Source organism: Daphnia pulicaria, chromosome 1 (genome assembly GCF_021234035.1).
Source record: "Daphnia pulicaria isolate SC F1-1A chromosome 1, SC_F0-13Bv2, whole genome shotgun sequence".
Lineage (NCBI taxonomy): Eukaryota > Metazoa > Arthropoda > Branchiopoda > Diplostraca > Daphniidae > Daphnia > Daphnia pulicaria.
The window spans coordinates 41,118,415-41,131,386 of NC_060913.1; the positions used below are offsets into that span (position 1 = coordinate 41,118,415).

The window sequence follows — 12,972 nt, forward strand, 5'->3', positions numbered from 1 at the left end:
GAAAGCGGAAGACAAGTGGTGTCATCGGCCTGGTGATTGTGTTTTCTTCTCTCTCGGCCGAGAGAGAGAGAGAGAGAGAGAGAGAGTGTGGCGTATAGGCGGCCAACACGGGTAGCTGCAGCATCTGTCGAGTTGTCTTTCATCGAGACTTTTGTCGCCGCTCGCATTGAAACTTCACGGGTTGTATCTGTTGGCTCGTTGTGGTGCAGCCAAGGCCCGAGCGCGCGCACATGAGAAAGTGGACCAAGTAAAAACAGACTTTCAGGAAAACAAGCTGAGACTGGCTTCTGCTGTTTGGTTTAAAAGCGACTAGAGTCTTACCACTAAATACACAGACGGGCACACGACAAAACAGGGCCGCAGTGACGTTACGATATGGAGAGAGAGAGATCTGGCTGCTCGCTCGCGCTCTCTCATCTCACACTGACCGCATCCGCACGGGACTCTTTTTTCTTTTTTTTTTTTTTTTTTGGTTTTGTTTTTTTCCCTATTTTTTCTTGGTACGACGGGACATTCTATTTGTCTCTGAATACCTGTAGAACTTCTGGCATTCCATTCATTACTCTTTGGCTTAAATCAACCCCCAGCAATCGCGTCCGTGCTGACGGAGCCTTCACGGAAATAGTCGACGGCTGGATGGGGGTCGATTTACAACCAACCCGTTGCCCTTCCGCTTTCGATCCGTTTAAATTTTCGGTTTGGTTGCCTTTTCCGAGAGGGAAAGGAATGAACGAGAATGTCTTGCACGATACTCGGAATTGTTATTATTATTATAATTAATTATTATGGGGCAATAAAACAACGCTCAAATGAATACATACACACACACATAATATTGAATAATATTTTTTTTTTCGGGGGATGGAAAAAAGAGGAAAACCAAAAAAAACAAAACAAAAAGGACACACCCAAAAATAGCGGGGAAGGAGTCGAGGAGTGAAAAACCGAAATAATAGAAAGAATTTTGCATTTATATAGGATGATTTTGCTTGCGACTTTGAGGGTCGTCGAAAATCATGGACTGAAAAACCGGCAAAAAAAAACAAACACATTTCAGACAACTATTTAATAGTAATAATGGTAATACGGCGTACAACGAAAGTCAACACACACGATTGGCAATCAAACGAAGGGCAACTCAAAGCAGAACACGATGATGACATTGAGAGGGGGGAAAAACAAAGAGACGACACTTTCGAATTTGCAAACTGGAGAGAAACGCAAAGTAGACGAAAAGAGAAACAAGTCGGCACATCGTCGAGAAGTTCAGTTCAACACAGCCAGTGTGTACGTGTGTGTTTGTGTGTGTGTGTTTGTGAGTGTACGTGGGTGTATGTACTCTATGTATAATCGAAGACGAGATGAAAGCTGGCCGGCCCTATCTGTTTGTGTGTGTGTGTCTGTCGCAAGTGTGTGCAATACAAGAACAATAAGTAGCGAGAGAGGAGAGAGAGAGAAAGGAGACAGTCATAAAGATGAGTCGAAAACAGACGCGCAAGTGTGAGGGAGAACGTGAGCCGTCATGTTTTTGCGCAGTTGTAATACATTTTTCTCGTTTTTGCTTTGTTTTCCCATTTTATTTTCCCGTGGATTATTAACGATCTAAGGTACGACCGTTAAGTGATCCAATTATGAATCTGAAAGCGCAACATTATTTTTTTATTTTTTACAAAATCCAGCTTCAGCGCTCCACCGAAATTTCTCTTTTTTTGGGTCGAATGAATATTGATGGCTCTCTATACACACTCATCCACATGGCATAATAATAATAAATTATGGAAAAAAGGGGAGGAGGTGGCAGAAAATTGTTTTCAATGGGCACACGCAGCGCATGAAACACTTGCACATATACCGGTATTATTTTTACACAGGCAGATGAAGAGAGGAGGAGGAGGAGGAGTATAGAGTACGACGACGATGAGGAACAACGGGAAAGAGGTTTTTAGAATATGTATAATATCGTACCGCACACACAAAGTCACACTGGAACATCGGGAGGGGCAATTTTTGCATTTTCTCACTTGTTTGCGGCCGCCAGTTTTTGTTCTCGATCGAAGATTTCATTGAATTCTTATGGACGAAGGGAATGAACCATCCTTGCGGGAGAGTGTCCTTCTTCGTCTTGTCGATTGTGTTGTTTGTTGTTGTTGTTTAGAATTTTGTACAATCAAAGTCACATGCAAAAAATGTTTTTATAGCAACACAAAAGTTTTTTTTTTTAGAGTACTTAGAGAGTCTTTAGCGCCTCGACACAATGTCGACCGTTTTCTATCCATCTTTTTTCTCCTAATGATCTGTCTGTGCTGGGCTTTCCATCCGTTATTGGGTGGAGGCTGGTGACGATCCGTATTGGTGGTAGTTGTAGTCGCCGGGTCCTACAGGTGTACTAGTAGGGTAGAACCCAACGTCCTGCGCTAGCTATATCTTGTGATCACCTGTACAACGAACAAAATGTTAGAAAAATTGTAGATCTTTTTTTTGTTCTCAGTTTCGTCTTTTTTTTCAAAATGGTTATAACTGTGGCACACGACCCCCATTTTGGGGGTTTGTCTTATATTTACCAGTCAAGTCGGCCATCGTTAAATGATGATGGTGATGGTGAGCGTGGTACATCATGGGGTGCTGGTGCATCATATTCATAGTGGCAATCTTGTGCTCCTGTATCGTGCATCATCAAAATGAATAATTGCTCGTTAAAAATCGATAGCCAGAAAACAAGGGACGAATTGAGAAAGCGAAAGTTTGGTTTCAAACAAACAACAAAGACAAAAAAAAAGGAAATATATCGCCTTCTACTTTCAAACGAGATTATTCGCTTTTATATTTAAGAGTGTGTAACGGCGCCAACCTTTTTCCATTTCATTCGCCGGTTTTGGAACCAAATTTTAATTTGCCGCTCAGACAGGCAGAGGCTGTGAGCGATTTCGATCCGTCTCCTCCGGGTCAGGTAGCGATTAAAGTGGAATTCTTTCTCCAGTTCCAGCGTCTGGTAGCGCGTGTACGACGTCCTCTGGCGCTTAGTTTCTCCATTAGCGTTGACTGCGTCTATTTGGTCAAAAAATAATAATTAATAATTCGCCAATTTAATTCACTCAATTTTTTCCCTTGTTCGCTCAATTCTTTGACATTTGAAAAATGCCTAAAATGTCAAGTTCGTTTTTTTTTGTTTCTTTTGCAGAACTTCCGGAAAGTCAGTCGGTTTTTTCCAGCCAACGGTCAATATGTCGTAATCAGATGACGACTTGAACCGGCAGAAGAGAAAGAACAGGAAATGCGCAGTCACATCGCACAGGTGCGTGCGCTTCCGTTTTATGGTTTTTTTTTTCTTCAATAATAATAATAGTAAATGCCCCACGTTGTGCAACATGCACCGGCCACAGCCGGACGCGCATGAACGTTCTGTTAGTGTGACTCTTTAAAACAAAAAAAAAGGGGGTTGAGGTGGTGGTTTGCATCTTTTTGTTCTATTATAAGTCTCGGAATGGACACGCCGGCGAAAGCGTTTTGGGTGTCTCATTGCGGCGCATGTTTGTGTACCAATCGTCCGCTATCGGTACTTCGCCAAAAAAAGATGCCGAGTTATACGTGGTTGAGTGGTGCGCTGCACCACCAAACTGAGCTGGAACTAGTAGAAACTCTCGGTTTCTTCATCTTCTTCTTCTTTGGTCGTGACAATCTCCTTACTTTTTCTTCCCTCTTGTTTTACGTGGGGTTGGGGGAGGGAGCTGGGTTGTCAACCTTTTCAAAGAAGGGAAATGAAATTCATAAGACCCTCTGCGCACACGTTTACGACGAGAGAAAAAAAAGTACCAGCTTCCGGAAACTTTGGTTTCCATTTCAATGTCTTAAAAGTCACCCCCTCGAACCCCCCAGTCTTTTTTCTTTTTTCTTTTTCCAGACTCTTCAAATATGAGAAATTGTAAACGGTTTCTATCCTAGTTCTATTCTTTCACCCTCCTGAGCAGCTCCTTTTCATTACAATAGTTCAAATTCACCACTACTGCGCTGCTTATTTGCCTCTCTGTGGCTAGCTTTTATCACTTTAACAGTACACACGGCGGCTTTGTGTGTGTTGCTGTGTTAAGTCCGGCAGCAATTTGCAAATTTACTCAAAAAGGGGGGCCTCTCTTTCTTTTAAGTTTTAAGTTTTAAAAATGGAAATTTTTCGTCGGAGCTAAACAAATTGGAAATGAAACAGTGGACGTTGAACTTTTCCCATTTTTGGGCTTTTTTCGATAACTGGGGAAAAAAAGGGAAGAAACTATAAAAAGGTGCATTTATTGGGTTATCAATTAGATTATGTGCTTATGGTCCCGTAGGTACACGAATAGAATTGTCAATGCAACTTGTACACGTAAATCTATCGAGGAACCGATAAACGCCCACGTTCCAACGTCGGCGACCGCTGATGTGAATGCACAATTTGCTGTTAATCTACTGGAGCACTGATGGAGTCGCAAGGAGGCGGAGATGGAATGAGAAGTACTCTCTCTACTACAACAGTCTTTCTGGCTCGATTGTGTAATATACGGGGAAAGGGGGGGGGGAGGATTTTAGGCCTCGGTCGAGTCGTATGAGTGTGTGCGCGCTCCGTGCCGTGCGGCGCTCGACTCTTCTTGCCGGTGGAGAGATAGCGCGTAGAGACTCGGTTGAATTCCAAGCACGCGTTTTTCTATACACTGGCGGCGTCTTTTACACAAAACAACTACCTTTTCCTCTTTGAATCCGAGTCAAGCGGGAATAGTTATACAACACAGATGACGAGTGATTGATGTTGGAAGAGACTTTAATGACCAGTTGATTGGCACATCATCATCATCATTATGCGGCGGAATGACGGCAAGCGCGGTCTTATTACGTCACGAGTAGTTAGTCTCAAATAGGGTTTGGCTTGTAATAAAATACCTGGATCTGCCTGTTTTTTTAAAACCTTTTTCGCATTCCAAGAATGAAATTCGCCCCCCAAAAAGTTAGAATTTTGTTTTAAAAGAAAAGTCTAGCTGTTTAGGCCTATGGAGGAGGACTTGTTGCTAATAGTTGGAGCTGGTAGAAATGTGAACGTGTTTATGTTGATACAAAGTGGTATATACTACGGTAGTCTCGGCAAATGGACGGGCTGTAAACAAATAAATGGTTCCTGGAGAGTGTACGGTATATGTACGGTAGTTGGTTAAGACTGTTGCAAAACAGGGCCATAAAAAAAACTTTTGGCCAGTTTTACGACGGCTCGTAAATGTCATTCAAAAGGGAAACCATCATGCGATTTGCACCGTCTGGCAAAATCCAGGCTAGAAGGAAACCTTTTCTTTAGAGTCTCTCTCTCTCTTTATCTCACACACTTTTGCCATCGTCTTTTGTGCTTTCCTAATATCAAGGGCAGCCATCGCTGTACGTCTCTTCGTCAAAGGTCAGGCTGGCGACCTCAATTTTCGGTGGAAAATGGCAGGGGAAAAAAAATCAACTATTATTATGCGCAGCAGAGAGGCGAAGCTCAGTTGAGTTGCCAATGTTTGAGGCAGAAAAGAAAGATGATGTGACTTTGAATTAGAATGCCGATGAGACAGAATTCCATCAGTCGGCGGTGGTTTGTTAGACGTTAGATTTGCCAAGTGCCACCAGTGCCACCAGTGCCAACTGAAAATACATGTGCGACTTCTAACTGGCGAAGCCTTTGGCCGCTGGCCCTCGGACATTGATTGCCCTTGCACCAACACCACTCCCAAAGAAAAGGAGGAAGACGGGAAAATATAAATATATATGCTAACCAGACATCAATTCCTTGCACTGGATGCAAAGGGAACATGCAAATGAACGAACAAAAGGAGCATGGGCGCCAGAGAGAGAGAAAGAGAGAAAGAAACACACGTACAAACTCACGTTGGCAGTAACAGACGTCGCACAGTCCTTCATTCCCGCAAGCAAGGGCGGGCATTTTCGTGTACGCTTTCATTCGTTATTGTTTGATCGTCTAACCCAAATTTGTATAGATTGCTTTTTTCTTAAAAAATCTGATTGGCTTCATCACGAAATTCAGACTAGCTTTTTTTGTGCGCATGTTGTAGACTACACCTTTTTGAAAAAATTTTTTTTTTTATTTTTGAATAATCGATCGAACGCATTTGAGTGATGCAATTCCGACGCTTGATTAAATGCAAACTGTCTCTCACGCATCCTATCGGAATCGCAGATTTGGCGATTTGAATATCAACCGATATTCTACATTTATTTCCTTGAAGAAATCATTTAAAAATAATGTCTAACTCTAGGCCGGTAGGGTGGTTTAAATGACTTATTTGTTTGCTTAAACTGACGCTAATACCGAGCCCGGTCTTGTTGAATTGTTTCCAAAACTTTGAGTTACGTGCAAGAACTCGTGTCGAGTAAATGTGAACGAGGAAATATCTTGTTGGTTGGCCTGCGTCATCAATGCAATCCGCTAAAATTGTAGTATCTCATTCTTGGAGCAGGATTATTAAATAAATGCGAGACATTTTTTGGGCGAGGAAATTCCAGAAACAATCACGAAAGAAGAGAGGACAAAAAAAAAATTGACGATATGTCAAACCAAACGAGTGGGTGACATTTTTTTTAAACCTGAACACACGGATAAGAATGAACTATTTATTGTTTTGTGATTCTTTCACGAATTTGTCCATCACTATAATAGTCCGATCCGATTAGGCCTACATTCCCTTCATTTTTAGGCCCAACAATTTGATCGCCAATCATTTTCTTCATAATTTAATTGAAATTTTTACGAGCGAAGTCTTGTTCAAATAAGACCCAGTAAGCTTTGTTAGGCAACCAAACAATGTAGGATTCATTTTTGTTTTTGTTCCTTCCTATAGAATCCAGACTCTTGGCCTAAAATTGTCAGTTCAAGGGCCGCTCTTCTCCTCTTTTCTTTCACGGTCGCCGCCACCCGTTCGTGTTCGGCATTTTTCGCTATCTGGTTATTTTGTGTTGTGCTCTGGTTCACACTGTATTGTATATATAGGTTATTCTACCCTCCCCCGAAAACCCTCAACTTGCACATGGTAATTCGAGATCAAGGACTTGTGAACCGGCCAAGGCGAGCCATATAGTCAGTTGAAGTGTTGCGTTTCTTCTATAAATATGACGACGCGCTCTTTCCTTATATACTATATAGTACTCTCTTCAAGTCTTGTCTTGCTGTTGTGAAAACGAACGATGTGTTAATGGTTGTATAATAACGTTTTTGACTGATTGTTTTGGCCTCCCCTCTTGGTCTAGTACGCGCTATAAAGCAGCGCTGACAAGGCAACACAAGAGTGTGAATGAGTTTGTAACGACGCCGGACTCGACACTGTTTTTGTGACATCACAACACACTCGCAAGAGTTAAAAAAGTACAAAAAAGTAAATAAGGAGGCAGATGGAAACAAAACAAAAAAAAAATAAAAGAAGGGGGATTCCCTCCTGATGCCCGGTGTAGTAAAAGGATAAAATAACGACCGGTCGTAAACTCACTAGCTAAGAACTGTTGAACAACATTGGCTCGTGGAGTACATTATGTACAAAATATACGGCAGGCGGCCCTTTTTTTTCTGTGTGTCTCTCCTGTCCGCACGTTTTTTTAACGTTTTTTTTTTAAGGGGTGAAATTTATTGGTAACTGACCCACCAGGTCGTAACTCTTGCGACTGGGTCTCGGGGAATGCCGTGCTGCGAGTGACCTCACATCGGGCCTTGGTCGTTAATGTCTTTTAAGAACTTGTTGGGGTGGAGGATTTTTCAACACTGTTTTTGTGTGACTGAGATAGGCCTGCAATAAAAAACGATTCACACCGTGAAGAATGGTGAAAGAAGACGACGATGGCATAACACACAGCCAGCAGTACTGTGCTCCTGCTGCCGCTCAATTGGTTTGATTCTTCGATATCCATTACTTTACTACTGTTGTAGGCCTAGCCGAAAAAGAGCGATGATCGTCTAGGCCTACACAAAAGTGAGGGGAGACTCTCTCTCTCGGTGTCCATTGGGACTCTTGATGATCTTCGGCAGTCGCAGAATAGGGTGTCGATGGATAGCTCTCCCCCTCCCTCAAGTGTGCACTGGTAATGACTTGATTACGACCCACGTAATCAACTGTAAGAGGCCTACGACACGAGTTCTAGCTATTCTTACACGATTTTGTTGAACAGATATTATTTGGTGTTTGCCACTTACTTTGACCGAGATGGACGCGTTTCATCCAGGGATAGATTTGCGGAGCGTTTGGATTTTTAGAGTCGCCGTCGTGCTGGCCGGGGCTGTGCGGATCGCTGTCTCCCGACGAGACGGACGAAACGGACGACGGCGACGACGCTCCAGCCGCCACGACCGTCTTGCTGTGGTGGTGGTGGTGGCTGTTGCGCTGCTGACTCTGTTTCGATTTGCCGGTTGACGAACCGTCGTGTTGGTGGTTGTTGTGGTGGTGGTTGTTGTGATGTTTGGACGAGGGCTGCGTGACGGACGTGGACGAAGATGAGGAAGATGCGACGGGAACGGATGCGTTTGACGGAACCAGCGGCGGCCCACCGCCGCCCAAACCGTTTTGAACGGCCGCATTCAAATGAGAAAGGGCGTTGGATGATGAAGAGGACGACGTCGTTGTCGTTAGGCTCAGATCTTGTGGAGATCCCAGACATTTCGTGTCCGGCACTCCGGCGTATTTACAGCTGCTCGGCGTCGCGACGGCACCGCCTAGAATTTATTATTATTATTTTTTTTTTAATTTTAAGCAAATAAAATTTGAATGAAATAGAAATTGACGTTTGCGGCCTACGCCAAAATTGGGTTTAGAATTTTGTTACCTAAATTGACGGGACTGGCGACGGAATGGAGGCGCTGGGCAGACGGGCCGCGCATTTGCTGCTGCTGTTGCTGGAGAGCCGACTGTTGCTGCAATCTGTTTTGCTGTTGTTGTTGCTGTTGCTGCATCGGCTGTTGGGCAACGTGCAGCGCCTGCGACATGGTAAAGTCGACACCTCCGCCGATTGACATTGGCGACATGGGCATGGCGTGTTGCGGATGCTGACTCTGCTGCTGCTGTTGCTGTTGCTGCTGCTGCTGCTGCTGTTGTTGCTGGTGTTGGCCGACCAAGTGATTGGCCCCGAAATCAGCGTAATGCGGTTGTTGCTGAGGCTGCCCGACTCCTACCGGACCACCGCCATAGCAATTTTGGTAATTGCTCATGGCAGTGGCGTAATAGTCGGCCGCCGACATGCCAGACAGATCGGGTCCGCCGGCACCGACGGTCGATCCTCGACCCACGTAACACGACGACGCTAGTGAATTGACAAACTGATAGGAACTCATTGCGGGGGAGTAGTAGTTGTCGGGAGTTTAAAAAAAAACAAAGGGCAAGGTTTTAATTTCTCGTTGTTTATTCAACGCGGAATTACCGACGCTTTCGCCTAAAACACTGAAATGTCTTTTCAATCAATCGGATGAAACGACACCGAGATCATCACTTTAGAAATTGTGGCGCAATCACTTTAGAAATTGAAGAAAAAAAAAAACAAAAAAAAAAAGTTTGCGATCGGTTCAAATTCCGATCGAATGATGCAACACGCACTGTAATAGTAAAAGCCCGTCAAACAAAAAACAGAAACAACAGCAAGCCGACGTCACTGTATTGGTTGCCGGTCGTCTCGGGTTCAAGTTGAAATACAAGTCGGATGAATTTGGACGACGGACACACGACTGCAAAGTCTGACGGACCAGAGGCGAATGATGACTATGCTCTTGTGTAGTACTCTCGTAATCAAGCGTCGGCCGAACACTGCACGCGTTACTCTCTCTTGCAGCGCACTTTGGCTTTTTGGGGGATACGCTATGGGGGCTATGCAACTCTGGACTACTACTACCAGACCCGAGAGAGCAATGCGTATGTAAGCTGGCGGCCCTGTGTTATGCTGCTGGGAAGGTGGTGGGGATGTCTAAGCCGGGAGGGCCAGAAGGAGAGAGGAGGTTGGCGGACGAATGCCAAGAGAGGTGTGGGCCGGGCCAGCTGGCTGGGAGGTGGTGTTATAAGGGCCACAGAGTGTATGTGTGTGTGTGTGTTTCTGTGTGAAAGAGAAAAGTAAAAAAGACAAGAGAATACTGCACACACACAGCCCCGCTGTTGACGAAATGACTCGCATCTTTCTCCTATGTTGCGCGCGCTATGAGAGAGCCCCATTGCTGCCGGGCCAGCCAAAGTTGCGCGTTTTCGCGCACAATCTCACAGTCACAGCCTCCCCTTTGAAAATCTTTGGGAACCGCGCCTCCGGTGCTCCTCCTTCTTTTCATTTTTACTCATGGCCTCTTTTTATTTTTCTTTCCCCTGCCGAACTTGCCGTAGTTCTCTAGCTTCCAATCATTGGCTATCGTACGGAAGACAATGCCGTGTAAGGTCAGAAGTGGCCCGAAGCCGTTACAAATGAATCACGAATTCTTTTTTATTTTTATTTTTTTGACGACTTCTGATGATGATGATGGCAGACGCCAAAAACTTGTCATTCAACTCCCAATCAATTTCTATTCTTTTTTTTTTCTCTGTGGGGAGGGCGGATTGGATAGTCTTGCACAATCAATAAATATCGCCTATATTTATACCTGAATTCACTCACTCTCTCTCCCTCTCTCTAGATTGGGTTCTTTCTAACTATTTTTTGTTGCTGTTTATTTCTAGGAACTTAACCGGAGCCAGTTGAGACTAAAGGGAATAACCAAAGAAGGAGGAGGCAATTGGAGCCGATAGTGGACCAGTTGTCCGTTCTTTTGCGTCCAGCCAGCGGAGGACGGGGGTGGTAGCGGGGGGTGGACAAGAAACAAGCTGATGTGTAAATAAGGTAGGAACTGGTATTCCCTCTCTCTCTCTGTCTTCTATGCGATGTAAGATGTAAAGCTGACCGATGTATAGATGAGATAAGAAAAAAAAGGGGGGGGGGGAGAACGACACTAATGAATCGATTCGGAAATTCAAATCCAGTTTATCAACTGTTGCTGATGGCTGGATTCGAGAGAAAAAAAAAGGCTTTTCCTCTGTGCGCTCGGCAGAATTATATCAGCACAGCGGCTCTTTTCAATACAAATATCCGGCCGCAATATTATCCAGCAGCCTCGGATTTCTATTTTTTTTTTTTCAATTGATCAGAAATGAAAATTTTTCTCTGAAATTGAAATCAAAATTCCCAAGAACTGTTTATAAAGCTTTCATTGTACCCTAGTACTCTTTAATAAGCCTTAAAAATCATGGGTTTTATCTCGGCTTTATTCTATTCTGACCACCAAATGAACTGCCGAAATTGCCCCACAGTTATAAAATTCAGGTTACAAATTTGATACGGTTTTCTTTGCTTTACAGACGGTCGTGTTCCGGATGATTTTTCCATCCGAAAACGATTGCATACTTAAAAAAGGTGGAGAAGATGGTATCAAGGTATAGGGAAAAGATTTTGCGCGTAGTAGAGTGAGGTGTTTCTTATATTTGCGCGCTAGTAGACTTGTACATTGGTGGCGACCTTTTTTTCTCTCTCTCTTTTTTGGCAAGGATTTATGGCACTGTGGATTTCCTTTTTATTATTATTTACAAGGGGGATTTTGCCTCTCCTTTTTTGTCATTTTCGCAGCAGTTGCCATTTTTACTGCTGCTTCTGCTCACTCAAGACCTCTCCTTTTTTTTCTCCGTGTCCCCTCTCTTATTGCCTGGACAATACTCGCCGTTGGGGTTATTGAACATGTAGATAATAGAGAGGACACACACAGGATTTTCTGAAAAAAAAGGAAAAAAGTTCTCAGCCAGTTTCAAGAAGGAAATATTTTTCTTGGTTTGGGTTTTTTTTTCTTTTTTCTAAAGCCGGGAATGACACGCTAGGGGGTCTGTCCCGACTTTGGCATCGGGGGTTCCGTGTGGTTTCGTCATCAGACCAGCCGCCAGCCCCAGCGCTCGGTTGGCGCTGCGAATCGAGGCCCAACAAGTCGAGGATGAGGGGAGAGAGACGGTCTTCCCGTTGGTTGAAGCGGAGAGTGGAAACCAATGGCAGCTCGCGAGAATGAACCGAAACCTTTTTTTTTATTTTTTTATTTTTTTTTTCCATTTCACTCCACCTTAGCGCTTTATCTCTTCTATCCCAACCCCCCTTCGTCCTTATGCTTCTCTATTGTTGTTTTTGTATGAGAGAGAGAGAAAAAGTAGATTTCTCTCTCTTGTTGGCTGCGAAGTGTTCCACAATGGAGCCGCAACGATTCCATCATTCGAGCACACGGCCTTCTTCTTCTTCTTCTTCTCTTCATTCTTTAACTTGTATTCTTTCTGACGCTAGAAAATCAGCTTCTATTTAAGATATTGACTCGCTTTAGAGCCAACTTTCTTCTCTACTTATTCCGAAATAACTCTATAATTTATGGCATACATACGCCAAACTCAAAAAATTTAGGTCGGGGTTAAGGCTACAAAATAGCCACTGATTGAGAGACAACGGGGCGCGACAATCACGATTGATTGAATGAATGAAATCTTTGATTTAAGCGACCTTCGGTTTATTTTGAGTTCTCATTCAACCTTTTTTTTTATATATAAAAAAGCATTCAGACGAAATTTGCAAATTCAAAAAAAACGGGGAAACGAATTTGTTACGCATTTGCATATAGTGAATGCGTAACAAGTAATACTGAGCGGGGGAAGAGAAATTGAAATTTTCTTTATTTTTATGCAAACGGATTATTGATTTTTTTTCATTCTTTTGTCTGCTTTATAACCAACACTCCCTCTTTTTCATATCTTTTTTGGCCTTTTTTTCACAGCCGGTCGTTGACAAAGCGACCGGTCGAATACGGGAGAGGAAGGGAAGGGGGTGGTGTCCTACACGACGGTAGACCTTGCTGGTGTCTCTCCTCGTCCAATAGGGAATGATGATGACGTCCACCTTGAGAAATCGATCTGGTTTCTCGTGACACAGTCTTTCGTCATCATCATAAAGTCATTC

At 43.7% G+C, this 12,972-nt stretch overlaps 1 protein-coding gene and 1 long non-coding RNA gene across 2 annotated transcripts in view; one reads left to right on the forward strand and one right to left on the reverse strand.

Annotated features, from left to right (window-relative positions):
* The window catches only part of LOC124320491, a 125,519-nt gene that overhangs the window by 25,131 nt on the left and 87,416 nt on the right, over window positions 1-12,972 (forward strand). The window contains exons 3-4 of the long non-coding RNA XR_006913926.1: window positions 3,179-3,292; window positions 10,677-10,836. This is a non-coding gene — a long non-coding RNA (uncharacterized LOC124320491). The remainder of the gene's footprint in view (window positions 1-3,178; window positions 3,293-10,676; window positions 10,837-12,972) is intronic.
* Window positions 2,011-10,182, reverse strand: LOC124320366 (homeotic protein Sex combs reduced-like). The gene is made up of 5 exons (XM_046783229.1): window positions 8,815-10,182; window positions 8,189-8,704; window positions 2,849-3,045; window positions 2,562-2,658; window positions 2,011-2,435 (listed from the first exon to the last, which is right to left on the reverse strand). The coding sequence occupies exons 1-5, from the start codon at window positions 9,317-9,319 to the stop codon at window positions 2,419-2,421; spliced, it is 1,332 nt and encodes a 443-aa protein (XP_046639185.1). The 5' UTR covers window positions 9,320-10,182; the 3' UTR covers window positions 2,011-2,418.

Bases quoted from the DNA above. Each gene is read 5' to 3' on its own strand.
- LOC124320366 (XM_046783229.1), bottom strand. From the start codon at position 9,319: ATGAGTTCCTATCAGTTTGTCAATTCACTAGCGTCGTCGTGTTACGTG. The intron at 8,705-8,814 runs GTAACAAAATTC...AATAAATTCTAG, and splicing joins CGCCAGTCCCGTCAATTTAG to GCGGTGCCGTCGCGACGCCG. The intron at 3,046-8,188 runs GTAAGTGGCAAA...TTGACCAAATAG, and splicing joins ACGCGTCCATCTCGGTCAAA to ACGCAGTCAACGCTAATGGA.